This window comes from Scyliorhinus canicula, chromosome 5, assembly GCF_902713615.1.
Source record: "Scyliorhinus canicula chromosome 5, sScyCan1.1, whole genome shotgun sequence".
NCBI classification, from domain to species: Eukaryota; Metazoa; Chordata; class Chondrichthyes; order Carcharhiniformes; family Scyliorhinidae; genus Scyliorhinus; species Scyliorhinus canicula.
Window position 1 is genome coordinate 115,608,715 of NC_052150.1, and position 18,852 is coordinate 115,627,566.

Below are 18,852 nucleotides of genomic sequence, written 5' to 3' on the forward strand. Positions count from 1 at the left end.
TGGCCAATCCACCTACTCTGCACATTTTTGGGTTGTGGGGGCGAAACCCACGCAGACACGGGGAGAATGTGCAAACTCCACACAGACAGTGACCCAGGGCCGGGATTCGAACCTGGGACCTCAGCGCCGTGAGGCGGTTGTGCTAACCACTAGGCCACCGTGCTGCCCTGGCAGGTGGTTAGTTGATGAATTATTTTCGGGCTGAGGGAGGGATTGTTAAATGTTCGTTAAAATGTGTAATGTAAATTATGTTAAAAAAAAATGAAAAAGCTAATAAAAATATTTATTAAAATAAATCAATGTAATGGACTGCTGTCACTATATATGCTGACTACATAATATGGGCCATTGTTTGCAATCAGCAAGTTAAGATATTACAGAATCAGACTTATACACTGCAAAAGATGTGGGCTGATTAATTTTCTGCCATAATGGATGAATATAATAGAATCAGTCAAAGTTTTAGATGAAAATGTGTTTTAGTTATTGTTATTGGGTAAAGCTATGTATTATTGAGAGCTAACAATGTTAAAAAATCATTTTATTGTGGAAGTATTCAAGAAATATCTTTCCTTTAATAATTCAATTCCATGTACATCACAGCTAAGGCCTTGAAATGATATATGAAGCATTTAATTCACAGATGAAGGTCTCATTATGTTTATTAAATTGTAGGAAGAGAGCATTCCTGGCAAGGCCAGCAATTATTGCCCACCTTTGCAAAAGTGGTGGTGTGCCACCTTCTTGAATATCTGTTTTCCATATGCTACAGATAGACTCATAGAGCCATTCATGAGGAAGTTGCACATTTTAATTGAGAAGGTGATGGTGAGTTGCCTTCTTGACCCGCTGCACTCCATGTTGTGCAGGTACACCCTGTTGGGAAGGTGTTGTAGGATTTGACCCTATGACAGTGAAAGAATGATTACATCGTTCCAAATCAGGATGGCCTGTGTCTTGGAAGGGACTTGGCAGGTGCTGGTATTCCCTTGCAGCTGCTTCCCTTGTCCTTCTAGACCAAGGTTTTTCAAACTTCCTTCCCAGGGCCCACTTTTGCAAATCGATCGACTTTCAGACCGACGCCGGCCGTCCTTCGCAACCCATGCCACCTGACATTCACAACACATGTCACGTACACCTCTCTTTAATGCGAAGGAGGAGCCTGCTTGGTCCTCATGATCTCACTCCAATCAGGTTCACAAGAGGAGAAGGCAATGTGCATATCAAGTGCAGAATTTAACAAGTTCGTTTGAGACGTCTTCATCTTTGTGAGAACAGAAAATCCAACCTCACACATCATGTAGGTCATTGTGAAGGGCAATTGCAACAAAAGGCCTATTTTACTCAGCTACTCCAGAATGCTCATAGCCTCATGGACGTTTGACGTGTTCTTAGTGTGTTGTCACAGCTCAGGCACAGCAGCATCTCTTTTCATTTGGAATCAGCTGATTCTGGGGTCTCAACTTGAAAAGGAATTTTTTGACCCATTACTTCTCTTTCAAAACCTGAACTTGAATTATTTGCGAGTACTTCCCTGCACATAGCACATATGAGCTTTGCACCCTTATTTGCACTGGCACAATTGACAAAGCCATACCCAGAGAACTCGGGCTGGATTCTCCAAAATCGCTGCCGGGGCGGAGAATCCATTTCCTCATATATCCCCTACCTGTGGCCATTGCTGGAGGCCCACCCCGCCATTCTCCGCCCCCAATCGGCCAAAGTCCCGGCGGTGTAGATCTAACATGGTCCTGATCACCCTCGGTCAGGAAACTAGCGTGGTGGCTGCGGACTCAGTCTGCGGCCGCCCTGGTTGGGGCCGGGCCGATCGGAGGCCAAGGGGGGCCTTTTAAAGGACCGGGCAATTTTTGGCCAGGCAGTCAAGGTCGGGCGTGCGGCCGATCGGGGGCACTATGTTTAAGGTCCAGCCCCACCCCAGCACCAGCTGCGATTTCAGACAATCCAGCCTGACTTCTCTGGGTATGGCTTTGTCAATTATGCCAGTCTGCCAATGAGCACGGCACGGCCGCTGGAGGCCGTCGCCGTGTGCATGCGCGGCCTCTGACCCGGAAGTGCACGGGCCCATATCTGCAGCAAAAGCTGGCGTAAAAGTCCACAGTTTTTACAATGGCGTGGGGACATAATCTCAAAAACAGAGAATCCAGCCCCTCACCTTTAGTCTGTTTTTTCCAGAATTAAGTTTCTTCTTTGTAGGCTGTTAACCAGGTGTGGGTGCCCATCAACATGGCCGCAGTAATGTCAGCCGTTGCGATGGCATCGCCCTGCCAAGCGAGCTGGTTCCCGGCCACTCAGCCTGTCCCACCCCACCTTCCCCCACACTCCCCTGACCCTGGATGGCTTCCCCCCCGCCCTGCATCAGCCACGGCCGTCTCTGTTTTGGGATCCCCAGGTCCCCTCATGCTGACCCCTACCTCCTCCGGATGCCTCATCAGCCAGCAAGATTGGTTGACGATTTTTTATAGGTGGTTAGAACCACGCCATTGTGATTTCGGAACACGCCGGCAGGACTTCGGCCCATCCGGGACACAGCATCGTTAAGGGCTCGAATAATCGGTCGTCAGGCCAACTTCAGTGATTCTCCAGGCCATGCGGCATATGCTGTGATTTTTCTGGGGTGTGGAGAATCAGGAAACGGCTTCGGAGCGGTGTCACTGACCATTTTGCCGTACACCGCCTATTCTCTGGCCGAGCACGACCTTCGAGAATCCAGCCCCAGTTATGTTGGCACAGGTACATGGCACAGTTTAGTGATAGGGGCTAGGGCAGAAATCTGTATATTGTTCTCACATTTGTCATGGGAGTGTCCCCTTTAAAAAATGTGTTGTCTTCTCAAATGGCTTCAGTGATGTCATTGTGTGGCTGGAGCTGGGCTGTGGCTCTCGGTTTTTAGTTTCATTTTGGAGCTGGGAGCCGGCTGTGGCTTTGAGTTTTACTTTCAGTTTACACATTTTTGTAAGCTGGATTCAGACAGACAAGTATCTTGTCCTCTCTCTCTCTCTGCATGCTAAAAGGTGTCTTCAGATCACTTGATAATTTAACAGTGATAACTGTTTTCTGGAAGGAATTCAAACCTACTGTTTTGGTAAAAGGGTTTCATAGAATTTACAGTGCAGAAGGAGGCCATTCGGCCCATCAAATCTGCACCAGCTCTTGGAAAGAGCAACCTACCCAAGGTCAACACCTCCACCCTATCCCCATAACCCAGTAACCCCACCCAACACTAAGGGCAATTTTGGTCACTAAGGGCAATTTATCATGGCTAATCCACCTAACCTGCACATCTTTGGACTGTGGGAGGTAACCGGAGCACCCAGAGGAAACCCACGCACACACGGGGAGGATGTGCAGACTCTGCACAGACAGTGACCCAAGCCAGAATCGAACCTGGGACCCTGGAGCTGTGAAGCTGTTGTGCTATCCACAATGCTACCGTGCTGCCCCAAGGTTTCTGGTTTATGGATGTTGTTACTTGATTGAAACAGTTAAGGCAAGTTATTAAGGGTTATATATGGAGTACTGTAGCTATGTGGAGTATTTATGTTTGTAGTTGATAAAAATGTGTTTATGGAATTTTAACTGAATTTGTAGAATAAACTTTGTTTTTGTTTAAAAGTGCTTCAGCCCTCTGTTGAAGAACACCTGGAAGGTAGATCTTTGTGCTCATCGTAACCAAAATCTATAAATAGTTGTAGGTCAGGTGAACTCCATGATATACTTTGAAGTTTTCTAAACCTTGGCCCATAACACACTAAACACCTGTACACAATGTTACAACCTGCCTCGGTCCTCTGTCAGAAGGCTGTGAGGGGTGGGCAAGACTGGGCAAGTCACAGAGGGGGCGCGGTGGGCGGGGAGGTGGAATTGGTGGACGTTGAGAGTGGGCTTGGCTCAGAGACTGCAGTTCAGCCAGTGCTTACCGCTCCGGTGTCCCACCCCCATGGTCCCCACCTTCCCCACCTCTGCCACTCCAGGGATTTGATGAGACTGTGTGATGGAATGACCAGCTCCCATGCAGGGATCACCCAGGTGGACGGGGAAAAGTGCTACCGTCGGCAGGAGTCAGATGTTGTCAAACAATGCGGAGCACCAGAACGCATTGCAGCGTGGGTTGTCATAATCCCATGAACCAGACACGCTGTTACTGCCAACCAAGGGCCTGCACCCCATAGCATGGCAGGTAACATTGAGGGGCTTGCAGGTGGGGTGAGGGGGTGAGGGGTGGGTGTGATGGCTATGCCTCTGGCTGCCCGCCTCACCCTCTCTGTGAACCCAGAGGTGATCAGAGCATCCTGCGTGCGTTGGCCCTGGTGCACATATTGTGCAGCCTCTCTTGCCGGCCGGGCTCCACGTCCTGCCCATCCCTATTCTCCCCCATATCCTCCTCACTGGAGGAGGCCTGGCATTGATCTTCCTCTACCAGCACGTTGCCCCTCTGTTGCGCGATGTCATGGAACACGCAGCAGGCTGCCACAATGCGGATAACCTTCCCATCACCATACTGGAGGGCCCCCTCACAGCGGTCCAGGCACGTGAACTGCAACTTCAGGAGGCCAAAGCACCGCTCAATCACTCTCCAGGTTGCTACATAGGCGTCGTTGAAGCGGGTCTCTGCAACAGTCATGACCGCAGTGGGTAACCCCTGTCACCCTGGAGCCAACCGCCCAGCCGCAGTGCACCTCGAACATGTCAGGAGTCACCAAGTGTGCCAGAATGAAGGAGTCATGCACACTGCCTGGGTATTGGCCAAGACATACATCATGCGCGGCTGATGGTCACACACCAGCTGTACATTCATTGAGTGGAGCTCCTTTTGGTTTGTGTGGAGCGGCCTGTGGAGGGGACATGCACCCCATCAATCACTTCCTGGACCGAGGACATCTCAGCAATGGTGGCGAACCCCGCTGCCTGGGCATCCTGGTGGGCTCAGTCCATATTGAAATGGATGTATTGAGCCACCTGGGCATATAGGGTCTCTCTGAGGACGCAGATGCATCTGCACACCGAGCTCTGTGAGATCCCAGACAGGTCCCCACGCGACGCCAGGAAGATCCAATGGCTAGATGTTGAGGGCGACCGTCGCCTTGATGGCTACCGGGAGCGGGTTACCTCCAACATTCCCCCGCGGTGCCAGGTGCGCCATGATTTGGCAGGTATGTCGCACTGTTTCCCTGCTCAGCTGGAGTTTTCAACCGCACGGCCGGTCCGGCAGGTCAGGAAAACCTTTCTTGTGAAATTTTGAACCTGCAGTTCCTAAACCCTCCCCCTGCGCCAATCCATATTTCTCTCCCCTCCTCTTGTAGTCTCGGCAGCACCTGCTGATGGGACTAATGGAGCAGCTGGCCAATCGACACTTCTCAGCAATAATCTGTTCTCTGATTCTCTGTTTCGGTGCCACGAGGAACACTCAGTTCCTGATCTCATTACAGCTTTGGTCCAAATATGGACATGAAAGCTGAATTACAACGATGAGGTGGGAATGATTGTCCTTGACATCATGACAGCATTTAAACTATTGTGGCCTAATAAAAGAGCCCTGGAAACATTGAAGTCTATAGGAATCAGAAGGGGGGTTTGGTAAACTGGAGAACGGAGTTGAGGGGGACGGGGAAGAGGCAGGTGATGAAGAAACTCTCCATTGGTCAGTGTCATACCTAGAGCAAGGGAAGAAGATTGTAGTTTTTGGAGGCCGTATTGGCCTTTCACCCTCTGCAGACAATGGATATTGGAATTCAACCAGCAGTGGTGGCCTTCATCCTGGTCACCGTAGCCCTGCGGGATGCCCTGCAGCTGTACAAGTTGGAGCTGCTCAAGGAGTAGGAAGCTGCAGCAGCAGAGCGTGCCCCAGAGGAACTGGAAGTAGCCTCTAAGGTTGGAGAGCCAACCGCCAAAAGGGCCTGGGAGGAAGTCGAGGGGCAAAGGAGGCACCACATGAGGCCTTGTGTGTACCAGCAGTGACTGTCATTCGAAGCCCAGGATTGTGGGAAAGGAGGCTTTCAATAGATAAAGGGGGGGAATGGGGTGTTGAGTTTCAGGCTGCATGTGAGTCAGAAGAAAGGGAGGGTTCATATTCCTTGACGTGGATTCTCCGGCGGTGGGATGCTCCGTTTTGCCGGCAGCCCAGGGGTTTCCCCATGGTGTGGGGCTGCCCCACAATGGGAAACCCCATTGACCAGCTGGCGTAACGGAGCATCCTGCCGGCGGGGTGAAACAGAAATGTGGCACAGCGGGACGGAGAATCCAGCCCCTCATCTTAGGGGGGGCTTCCATCCGAATGGCAAAAGGCAGCCCTCAAAGATAAAAATCCCTCCTTCCTTCCCGTCCTTTTGAAGGGACTTTTCTAAAAATCAGGCTGACCACTCCAAGCCAACTGCCAATGCCAAACATTTGATCAGGGTCAATTGGCTTGGTAGCCAGCCTAATTGACCCATGAAATGCCAAATAGGCAGCAAAATTTGAATTTTGATAACCCCCACCGTATTGTGGGGATGAGCTCTGGGGTTGTGTGGGAAGGTGGTGAGGTGGGTAGCTCCTGCCCCATAAAAAACATGGCTAGCAGGGCATATAAAATGCTGCTGTTATGGGCCAGGGTTTAGAGAGCCCCAAAGTGTATCATGGAGTTCAACTGACCCACAACTTTTAATAGATTGTGGTATGGGGAGCAAACGGCCCACTCTACAGGTGTGGTACAGCAGAAATGGAAAAGTATTTTTTAAAGCAAAACAATATTTATTGTATGAACTCAAGTTAACCTTTTTAAAACATACAGTGAACATCTTAGCAACCATTAATTCAAATACAACCCTCAAAGAATACAACACGAAGTAATCCTTTAAGCTTTCCTGTTAACATCCATAAGACTTAAAACACTTTTTACCAGAAGCACATCAGGTTAAAGTCACTACTGTTATTAGTTTTAAATCACCAGGATCGATTTACAGCCTTTAGGTTACAGAGAGAGACTCTAATGCACCTTCTGGCTGTGACTGCAGCTATCCAGCTCTGAAAACAAAACTAAAACACACCCTGCAGCAAACAGCCTAGAACAAAAGTAAAAAGCTAACATACAGTCCAGCTCCACCCCCTCTCTGACATCACTGCAGTAATAAACACCCATTTCTTAAAGATACTCTCACTACAGATATTTATATACACACCCATTTATGAACACCCATTTCTTAAAGGTACTGTCACATGATCAGCCAGGATCTTGTCAGACAAATAGCATTTTCTGTATTCTGGGCATTCAGATGTTGCTTGATATCACACGGAGTGAACTTAATTGACTAAAGACTGGCATTTGTGATGCTTGCCACCTCAGTATCAAAGTGGTCATCTCACTTTAACGTTCTATTGATCTTCCAGGCTCCCCCATCATTGAGGATGGGGATGTTTGTGAAGCCTCCTCCACCAGTTATTTGTTTAATTGTCCACCACCATTCAGAACTAGGATTAACCTCTCCACCCTGTGCCCTGGCGTGGCGGGAGAACCTGCTGGAATTCTTGACGCTTGAAAAGGCCAAATTTGAACTGAGGGAAAGGATGGAGGGGTTCTGCAATGCATGAGCGTTATTCATGTTGCACTTTCGAGAATTGGATCACATCGAACATAAGGGGCTGGGGTGGGGGGCTGGGAGGGTTGGGGGGGGGGGGGGGGCGGTGTGAGTTAATGGTGACTATGGGTGAGTCCTGATTATTTTTTGTCATTTGTTTATGTTAACATGTGGGCTAATGTCTGGGGTTTGGTGGGAAGATGGGATCATTGTTGATATGGGGATTGACATTACATTCGTTACTGACTATTGTTAATTATTGGGTGTAAATTTGTGAGAAAATGTGAAAAAGGAGAATAAAAAATATTTTTTTTAAAAAGATTGATTGTGGTGTTAATCCAATTATTATGAATATGGTATATTGCACATCGATATTGGCCATATAAATATTATAGTTGGCTTTTTCCTATCAAAAATCGAATTGCCATTAAATTAAGATAATTTAGTTTTATAATAATTTATTATTTGTAAATCCAGTGTGTGCTCCTAATCTATTAAGAAGTATCTGTACAATGCATTTTAGTTGAAAGCTGATTAATACTTCTTTCTTTAATGTTTGTGTTTAAAAAATGTAATAGCTTGTGATAGCTCAAAAATCCACTATTGGAATACTTAGTATAGAGTATAGACTATGTTACCTTATGTCACTTTGATGTCGCACTTTAGGTTGGGCAGCAGATGGTGTTAGTCTTCAGACTACCTCCCAATCAAAAGAACAACTAAATGGGTTGATTGAGAACATCAGTAAGAATCAATTTAAAGGTAAATCATACCATCTGTCCTTTCATTAAAAATGTGCCGTGCAAAATCACAGTGTTGCCTGCAACCTACACCGTGAAATGCTCAGTGTGAATGTTGCTAATTTATAAAATACATGCAATGTCTATTTTTCCCTTTATTCCTACATTAGTGCTGAACATCCTCGGTAAAGAAAGCAGTGCGGTTTAGTGATTGGATACCACAGAGTCAAATACCATTTAGCATTGAATATTTATTAATTTTGTCCAGGTCATCTGAGTTTAGGGAGGGTATGTTGCACACATTTTCAATGCCTAATACTCATTCAGGGAGGGTTTTTGATCAATAAAGGGATTAGGGGATATGGGGAGAAGGCAGGAGAATGGGGATGAGAAAAATTTCAGCCATGATTGAATGGCGGAGCAGACTTGATGGGCCGAGTGGCCTAATTCTGCTCCTATGTCTTATGGTCTTATGGTCTAAGGACCAAGGATGGATTAAGAAGGGGAAAATAGAGTAAGAGAGTGAACTTGCAGGGAACATAAAAACTGACTGTAAAGGTTTCCACAGGTACGTGAAGAGAAAAAGATTGGTGAAGACAAATGCAGGTCCCTTACAGTCGGAAAGAGGGGGATTTATAATGGGTGACTAAAGAAATGGTTGAGCAACTAAATACGTACTTTGGTTTAGTCTATACAAATGAGGGCACGGACATCATATCCCAGGCCCACACTCCCTCACTTCCCACACCACCAAACCGCCCGCTTGCTCACACCTCCGTTATACATACCTGCGGGGCTATGAGCTGGGGGCCCTGGGTTGGCAGTGACAGTGGGTCTGATCCATGGGATGGAGGATGATGACAACGCGCTCTGCAATGAGCTCTGGTGCTCCACATCATATGACAATGTCTCACTCATGCCCACAGTAGCACCTTCCACCTGGGTGATCCCTGCATGCAAGCTGGCCCATCCATCATATGGTCCCATCGAATACCTGAGCTGGGGGTGCTGGGGATGGTCGGGGCATGGGGGGGGAGCACGGACCCCCCCCACAGGGCATGCACTGGTCACCCGTTTCCCAGTCGGACCAGCCCACTCCCACACCCATCAGACAGAGCACTGTGGCAGGACTTAATGTGTGAACTGGTGTTTATTGTGAAGAAATATATAATCTGTGCCCTAAACCCTATCATTAAACTGTGCCCTGCACCCATGCCAACCTAACTGGTGTCTAACTTTCTGACCTTACGGACCCTAACGCTACACCTAGGTGGTTCCCCAGACGGTACAGCAGGAGTGGAGGCAGCCTGTTGTGACTCCTGCTCTGTGACAAGGGTCCTCGTAGGTGCGCGACTCCTGGGGCAACCCAGCCTAGATGGGTCCCGGGTGGTGTGGTGCCACCCTGTTCTGCCCGCTACTCACCAAATCCACCAGAGACAGGAGGGGGGGGGGGGGGGGAGTCCAAGGTGCTGCGGTGTTTCGGCACCTCTCCAGCGGAGTCAACGGCACAGGTTCCAACACCGCCTCCTCCCTCTGAGTGCCCGATGGCCCCCGGACTACTCCATTGGATGGGGTTGCCAGTGGAGATATCCCCAGAGGCCCCCCCCCGCCACCTGGCAGTCCTGGAAGCCCGCTCTGGTCTCGACCAGGGCCTGCACGCCCATGGCCATGGAGCACAGGGAGTGAACCATCTCCTCCTGAGACTGCACCACACCACACTGCGACTGTGCCACCACCCTGTGGTGCTGAGCCAGTGATCGGGCCACCTCCCTCGGGGTCTGGGCCACCTCCCTCGGGGTCTGGGGCACCTCCCTCTGGGTCTGGGCAACCTCCCTCTGGGACTTGGCCACCTCCCTCTGGGACTGGATCAACCCGCCTAATGTCTGCGCCATGCTGGCCAGCGCCTGGACAATACCGCCGACATTCCCAGTATGGCCTGCTGTGACTAAGTCATGCTGAGGAGCGCCGCTGCAATGTCCATGTGGCTCTGGCACATGACTGCCTGTGAGCGTAGTGTCCAACAGGTTTGTTTCGTATCACTAACTTTGGAGCACAGCTCCTTCCTCAGGTGAATGAATTAGGAGCAATGCTCCGAAAGCTGGTGATTCGAAACAAATCTGTTAGACTTTAACATGGTGTTGTAAGACGTCTTACTGTGCTCACCACAGTCCAACGCCGGCATCTCCACATCATGGCCTGTGAGAGGGCAGCCCTGTCCTGGGCCTCGGCCATCAACTGCGAAGAATGGTCCAGGCCTTGGACACGCTGATCCATAGCCGAAACTGTAGGTTGGCGGGGGGGGGGGGGGGGGGGGGCACACAAGTGTTACGGGGATCCGCAACTAAATAGGGTCTCACTTCCAAACTCTGACTCGGCGACCTCCCTTTCCTCTGGGCCACCGACCACGTCTAGTGTCCTCTGCTCAGGCATGGTGAGGGGGTCACAATTCTGTTGGAGGGGCGGGTTTAGGCTATGTGTGGGGGGGTATAGTGCTTCCTATTCACTCTGGCCGCCCTGAGGAGGTTGTGGGGTTTCTTCCTGCACTGGATGCCCGTCCGTGCAATGTTGCCCACGGCGGTGACCGCCTCTGCCACCTGTGCCCAGGTACAACGAACGGCGGCACCTAGCGGCCTTCGTCAAGGGTCGGGGTGCAGGGTACGGCGTCCAGGAGGGTGTCCAGCTCAGCGTCCCTGAACAATAGCGCTGCTTTCCTTCCAGCCATGTTGTTGGTTGGGACGGTGTGTGTGGGGGGCAGGCCCGTTTAAGTGCAGCTGCAGTGTGTCAGTCTCATGAGCGCCCATCATGAACCCGGCAAATCCTGCACCGTTTTCCATGGAATTGATTGTGTTGCACGTGGTGACGGTGCTAGCCCATTGAAAGTAGCTGAATCGGTGCAGGTGCTGCGCCGTTTTTTCTGTCGTAAAACGCCACGGTTCCCACGCCGGCATCGGCACTTAGTCTTAAAATCGGAGAAAACGGCCCTTAGTCACTTTTGTGGGCCCTGGGGTGTTTCTCACCGGTTTACCCCAAACCTAGGGCTGGATTCTTCCATCGCAAGATCGCCACGGGCGAGACGCAGACAATGGAAAAGTTCATTGACCTTGGGTGGTATTCCCCGGTCAACGGGCGGGCGCGGCAGAATTCTTTTAGCACTGGGGGGCTGAACTCTCAAGCTGCCATTTTGAAAGGGTGCCCCAATCTCAAAGTGAGCACGTGGGTCCCTCACACCCCCCCCCCCCCCCCCCCACCCATTGGCAATGTCACACCCCGCACACATATGGGCATTATCCCATTATCCCCCCCCTCCCCAAGTGAGGACACCCTGCTATGTGGTCCCTTTTCAGGCCCCCAACGCCTACTTACAGGCCCCTCCACTTCCAGGATCCCCACCCATCACCCCCTAACCTCCCAGAGGCCCTACTTACCTGTCCTACACACCCCCACCTTTCAAACCCTCTCTCCACCCTCCTTTCATGGGCATGGCACCCTTGGCCCCTGCGCCTTGGCAGTGCCACCCAGACACATGGGCAACCTTGCACTGGCAGCAGGGAAGTGCTCCTGCCAACTTGGCAGTGCCACCTGGGCATCTTGGCAGTGGCAGTGCTAGTGACAGATGAGCAATGCCAAGGTGCCTGCGTTCCAGGAGGAGGGCCATGGAGCCATCTTGCACTGATCCTGACCACCCAAAAGTCCCAAGTGGCCTGGGTGACCCTCTGGGTGCCGTTCCACCTGGTCCATGTTTGTGTGGTCCAGTGCTGAATGGCACCCGGCTACAGCCTTGTTGGGGAGCCCCGTGGATCCCGGGTGAGCTTGCTGAAGTCAGTTTTAAAACTGGCTTCGGCGCACGCTGTTTGGTCCAGCGCCTTGTGGGTGTGTTTTTGACTCGGACGCCTTGCGGGACTTGGTGGATCTCACAAGGCTTGAAGACTGCCGAGAAACCCGCGAGAGGCCTCTCCCGGCATTCACCGCCCACACCATGCTCGAGCGGGAGTCCATTGTGGCCAGCGGATCGCGCCCTTCGTGTCCAAGCACTGCCCTCACTGCGTAAGTGAACGTGGCATGGGTCCCTAAAGTTATCCGGCATGGTTCCCGAAGGTCGGGCGGCGTGGGTCCCGAAGGTTGGCCAGTTGGCAAAAGTGGGCCCCGGGAACAAAAGTTTGAAAAGCACCGCAAAAGAGGACAGAGTTAGAGGAACATAGTGCAAGAGATGAAAGGCTGGAGATGGTTATGGAGTTGAACACTAAGATGAGAATTTTAAAATTGAGACATTGTCCAATTGGAAATCAATGTACGTCAGAGAGCACAAAGTAATAGGCAAACTTAACTGTTGAAGTAATTAAAGATTTTTGTACGCAAGTATATGACGCATGAGGGAGGCATCCCAGCTAATTCTTTTGAACTTGTTAAAAATTATGCATACAACACATTTCCTTTACTTTTCCCATTTTCTTCCTGTCATATTTCAGTGTATCCTCTGATTTACTGCAAGCAACTCCATTAGGAATGGCCTAATACATAATTACAAAATTCACTTGGCTAGCTGAGTTGCAAGCAATGATTCAGCTGCTGTGTCTGACGATATTGAAACCCAAAATTCTCCTTCCCACCGCACCAGTTTTATGGTGCAGCGCGTGCCCCCGCTGGCAGCGGGATCCTCCGTCTCAGCAGCCGGCCAACGGGGTTTCCCATTGTGGGCACCGCCACACCGTCAGGAAATCTACCAACGTGAGTGCATTGCCGGCAAAGCGGAGGATCACGCCGACGGAGAATCCAACAGTGTGTTTCATGTTGTGTGTGGAATCTGTTTGGTAATGAGAATGCACCTATCATTTATTACAATAATAATAATTGGCATTTATGAAACAGTACAAAATATTAATATAATATAAATACAAATGTAGTGTATATTCTGAATCTGTCCTGGGTGGGGACATCAACTTTTTATTATCAAATGTTGAATCTAATAGGTATTCACCTGAGGAAGGACCTGCGCTCCGAAAGCTAGTGATTCGAAACAAACCTGTTGGACTTTAATCTGGTGTTGTCAGACTTCTTACTAATGGGTATCAGTTGAGGTTGTATATACATACAGGCAAAAGCTACGCACAACCTGATCTATCACATAATACAGTTGATATTTTGTCATGTAATTTATTGTAATGCCAGAATCTTAAGAATTTGACGTGCATTGTCAGACGTTGTGATAACACACAATTATTTCTTGTGTTTACAGCTTCTCAGAAAAAACCAACTGACCTCTCTACATGGTTTAACCTTTTTGCTGACTTGGACCCATTATCAAACCCAGATGCTATTGGACGAACTGACAAACAGCATGAACTCCTCAATGCATGACGCATACCTAAATAACCATTGTCTGTAATCATGACTATAATATTGTAATCTTTAGTAAACCTATTGACTGCTGAGTACTAGAGCATAATTTTCTAATATTTCAGTCAATGAAAACTGCTGAGAAAATGTTTAATCATTTTTATCAGCATAGGAGATGAAAATCTGTTTAAAAAAACTAAATCTGTAAGTTTTGATGTCTTGTTGCCAAACAAAAGAGTAAAGCGAGTAAGTAGTTAAAAGTATTTTTGTCCAATTAAACATACTTTATCCATTTCATTTTCTACAACAGCAAAACCTGCTAAACCTTTCTCAAGAGTGTTGACATGTTCTTGGGTGATTCAGCCAATTAAGCTCATGTTTTTCTTGGAGCTTGTTCCACATTCCCTTATCCATTCTCAGCCTGCAAAAAAAATTTTGTTGTTATTGATGGGGGTCGGATGTAAATGATACTGTCACTTTAACAAACCTGTGCCATTGTGGCTCCAGCTTTGTCAATTAATCTTCTCCCACTACATTACATATAGGTCACCTTCTGAAATGCATCTTAATCCCTTGGCACTAGTAAAAACTATTCTGTTACTTACAAATGTAACTCAGTGTGCCATATGATTCAGTTTAAAAATTACACAGCAGCAGCAGTTGTCCTTATAGCAGTAGTTTCAGAATCGATTTACTGGGCTATACGGTAGCAAAATGAGTTGCACTGTTGCTTCACAGCTCCAGGGTCCCAGGTTTGATTCCCGGCTTGTATGGGTCTATACTGTCTGTGTGGAGTCTGCACATTCTCCCCGTGTCTGCGTGGGTTTCCTCTGGGTTCTCCGGTTTTCTCCCACAAGTCCCAAAAGACGTTCTGTTAGGTAATTTGGACATTCTGAATTCTCCCTCAGTGTACCTGAACAGGGCTGGAATGTGGCGACTCATGACTTTTAACAGTAACTTCATTGCAGTGTTAATGTAAGCCTGCTTGTGACAATAAATATTACTAAAGATATCCATCCATGCAAGTACCAACACCAATAGAAACTCAATGGCCTGCATTCTCTGGTAATTTCGCGAGAGCGCCCACAATGCGAAACCCCATTGGCCCGCTGCCGGGATGGAGAATCCCATTGCCGGCAGGGCGCGCCGATCCAGAAAACGGGTGCGTCGTGACAGAGAATCCCACCCAATGTGTAATTTCATTACTTGGTGCAGGAACCTGTAACAATATTTCTGATTTCCCCAAAGTTAATCAATTTCTTAGAGCCACAGGATGAAGATAAATGGAAATCAGAGAGGAACAGTCAATGGTATGTCACTAAATTCACCTGCAGTTCAAACTTAGAAAATCAAAATGACATAATGATCTTTATTAGTGTCATAAGTAGGCTTACATTAATACTGCAATTAAGTTATGGTTAAAATCCCCTAGTCTCCACACTCCGCCGCCCGTTCGGGCACACTAAGGGAGAATTTAGAATGTCCAGTTCACCTAACAGTACAGAACGTCTTTCGGGACTTGTGGGAGGAAACCAGAGCACCAGGGGAGAACATGCAGACTCCAAACCTTCCACCCACCCAAGCCGGGAATCGAACCGGGTCCCTAACGCTGTGATGCAACAGTGCTAACCACTCTGCTATAGTGCCACCCATATAGACAAGTTGGTGGAATGAGCGGACAGGTAGACACAGAGGAATGTGAAATGATTTAATTTGGTAGAAGGAACATGGGCGACAGTTTAAGAAAGGGTGCACAACACCAAAGGTACAGGAGCAGAAGGACCTGGGTGTATACATGCATAAATCATTGAAGATGGCAGGTCAGTTGAGAGAGTTGTTACTAAAGCATTCAGTATCCTGGGTTTTATTAATAGGCATAGAGTACAAGAGTAAGGATATTACGTTGAACTTGTATAGGACACCAGTTCAGCCTCAGCTGGAATATTGGGTGCATTTTTTCCACCGCATTACACCCAGCACCCATGTCTGTGTGGGTGGTGGCATTGTTCGTGGGGACCCTCAAGCTCACTTAGTGATCAGGGCACCCTTTCAAATAACGCCCTGATCTCTAAGGAGCCGGTCTTGCCAGTGAGTTCAGCTCCCTACCACTGAAAACCTTTCTAAGTGTGGGATAGAACAAAGCCCTCCCAAAAATACATGTGGGTGAATCCAGATCTGGATAACACCCAAAAAGCTGGGAAGAAACACCCTGCCAAACCTGCCTAAAATGACACTTCTTTGGGAGAATCACACCTATTGTGTCCAGTCTTGGGAACCGCATTTTAGGAAGGATGTGAAGGCATTGGAGAGAGTGCCAGGAAGATTCACAAGAATTGTCCCTGGGATGAAGAACTTCAGTTATGAAGATGGTTTGGAAAATTTCTAACAGTTTTCCTTAAAAAGAAGGTTGAGATCAGATTTGACAGATGTCAAAATCATGAGGGGTCTGGACAGAGCAACTGGGGAAAAACTTGGGCCTTTTCTTCCATCTCCGACGTTGGCGGCGAAATCCGGGACAGCGCTGCTTTTCCGATGCTCCGCCCCCTCCAAAACGGAGTACTCTAGGAGTGCGCCGCATGCCATCGGGACGGCCTCAGGACATTACCTGAGGCTCCTTCCCCCCCCCCCCCCCCCATGGGCTGGGTTCCCGACAACGTCGGTCACGTGTCCTATTTATTTTCGGGAATTTGGCTTGGTGGCTGCAGACTAAGTCCAGCGTCGCCACAGTTGGCGGGGAACCGATCCGCTGGCAGGAGGGCTGTGGCACTGGTGCGAGGTGGTCCTGGGGTGGCGAGCCTGGCCAAAGGGGGGCACTATTTGACATGCCGGGTCCACATGCAGCCGGCGCCTGTGTTGCATGGTGCGGCCGCGGCAAGTCGCCGCCGTCGCGTGCTCGGCCACGGACCCGGAAATTCTCCACCCGTATCCGCGGCTATGCTGTGTGCCTGCTAGCCCCCCCCCCCCCCCCCCCCCCCCCCGACCAGATGGATGATCGGTGCCCGTTTTGTGCTGTTTTTTCGGTCGGGAAAAACCACCATTCCCACGCCGGCGTTAGCACTTAGTCTCAGAATTGGAGAATCCAGACCAATGTTCCCAATCGTGAAAAGATTGAGAATGTGAGGGCACAGATTTAAAGTACTTAGTGAATGAAACAATAGTGACATGATGAAAAACCTTTTCACTCAGCGAATGATTAGGGTCTGGAATGCTCTGCCCAAGAGTGTGGTGCAGGTGGGTTCAATTGAAATATATAATTGAGCTGTTATCTGAAAAGGATGAATGTGCAGGGTTACAGGGAGAAGGCAGAAAAATAGAACTTGGTGCGTTACTTATTTGGAGAGCCAGTACTGGCACGATGGACCAAATGGCTTTCCTTTACGCCATACTAATTCTACTATTCTATACGTTCACCTGCAGATTTACTCAGCAGAATTTCCCAATTCAAACCTTCCTCTAACCCAGCAATGACTATATTACTGATACCTTTTCCAGAATGAGGGAGTGAGAGGACATGGGGTAGAAATTTCTTCTGGTCTGCCCAGAAAAGGGATATAATCAGGGAGAACAGCCTAAATTGGGGGTTGTATGATTCTGCAGCCACTCAGCAACTGCAATACTGGTATTGTAATATTGATGTCAATGGGTTTACAGGCATCCCAAGTATCTGACATGTATTTATCCCTTGGCATGTGTAAACAAGGGTATAACAGCTGTTTTACTCCCCCCACCCCCCCCCCCCCCCCCCCAAACCCTCACTGAAATTTATAGTCGATCAACAGAACAGGTGACAAGCCAACTTTCTTAGGATTCTTTGTCGGCATGTATGGTCACCAACAAAATGTAAGTATTTAAAATTTTTGCTCCTTCTCCTCATGAAACTTAACCTTTAGCTACTGCTGGAGAGGCAAATAGCTGGTTTTTCCTCCCTCCTCCAGGTACAATGCCCTAAGAGGATTGTGGACCTTCATTGAATTGGTCCATGATTATGCTTGGCAAAGTGACTTGGCCAGTCACTTGCTCTTCTCAGTGCCAGAACTATGCATTTTTTCCAAATGCGTTCTCCAGTAAGTTGCCCACAACATCTTTGTCAATCTCCACCTAATGCTTCCCCCCACAACTCCACGCACCCCCAGACCCCCCACGACAGTATAAATGTAACCCTATTTCCATTCGCTCCAGCTTTGACAAAGAGTCATCCAGACTTGAAACATTCACCTGCGGGGCAGCACGGTAGCATTGTGGATAGCACAATCGCTTCATAGCTCCAGGGTCCCAGGTTCGATTCCGGCTTGGGTCACTGTCTGTGCGGAGTCTGCACATCCTCCCCGTGTGTGCGTGGGTTTCCTCCGGGTGCTCCGGTTTCCTCCCACAGTCCAAAGATGTGCAGGTTAGGTGGATTGGCCATGATAAATTGCCCTTAGTGTCCAAAATTGCCCTTAGTGTTGGGTGGGGTTATGGGGATAGGGTGAAGTTGTTGACCTTGGGTAGGGTGCTCTTTCCAAGAGCCGGTGCAGACTCGATGGGCTGAATGGCCTCTTTCTGCACTGTAAATTCTATGATTCTATGATTAACTCTCTTCTTGGATTGGATTGGATTTGTTTACTGTCATGTGCACCAAGGCACCAATCCACGGGGGGGGGGGGGGGGGGGGGGGGGGGGGGGGCGCTTTGGCAGGGGCTGGGGGCACTGGTGGGGGGTGGTCCGGGAATGGCGAGCCTGGCCAAAGGGGGTCACAATTTGGCAGATCGAGTCCGCGCACAGCTGGCGCCATGTTGCACGGTGAAGCCACTGCAGGCCACTGCCGTCTCAAGTGCGGCCACGGATCCGGCAATTCTCCGACCATATCCGCAGTTAGAGCCAGGTGCTCTACGCTGTATGCCTGCTAATCCCCAACCAGACGGGGGAATCGGTGGCTGTTTTGCGCCGTTTCATCGGTCGTAAAACACCACCATTCCCAGGCCGGCGTCAGCACTTAGTCTCAGCATCAGAGAAACCAGCCCCAGAAATCCATAAGACAGTCATTTAGTAGTCTGGTAACAGCGGGGAAGAAGCTGGTTTTGAATATATTAGTGCATGTGCTCAAACGTCTGTATCTCCTGTCTGATGGAAGAAGTTGGAAGAGTGAATAAGCCAGGTGGGAGGTGTCTTTGATTATCCTGCCCGCTTTCCTATGGCAGCAAGAGGTGTAGACAGAGTCAATGGATGGG

The 18,852-nt window shown here is 49.2% G+C and overlaps 1 protein-coding gene across 8 annotated transcripts in view; it reads left to right on the forward strand.

Moving 5' to 3' along the window:
* Positions 1-13,908, forward strand: part of ica1 (islet cell autoantigen 1) — a 272,925-nt gene extending 259,017 nt beyond the window's left edge. For all 8 annotated transcript variants that reach the window (XM_038797509.1, XM_038797513.1, XM_038797515.1 and 5 more), the window contains 2 exons: positions 8,238-8,333; positions 13,545-13,908. In XM_038797509.1, the coding sequence (XP_038653437.1) occupies positions 8,238-8,333; positions 13,545-13,666 (218 nt within the window). In that variant the 3' untranslated portion in view covers positions 13,667-13,908. The remainder of the gene's footprint in view (positions 1-8,237; positions 8,334-13,544) is intronic.
* The last annotated feature ends 4,944 nt before the right edge of the window (positions 13,909-18,852 follow it).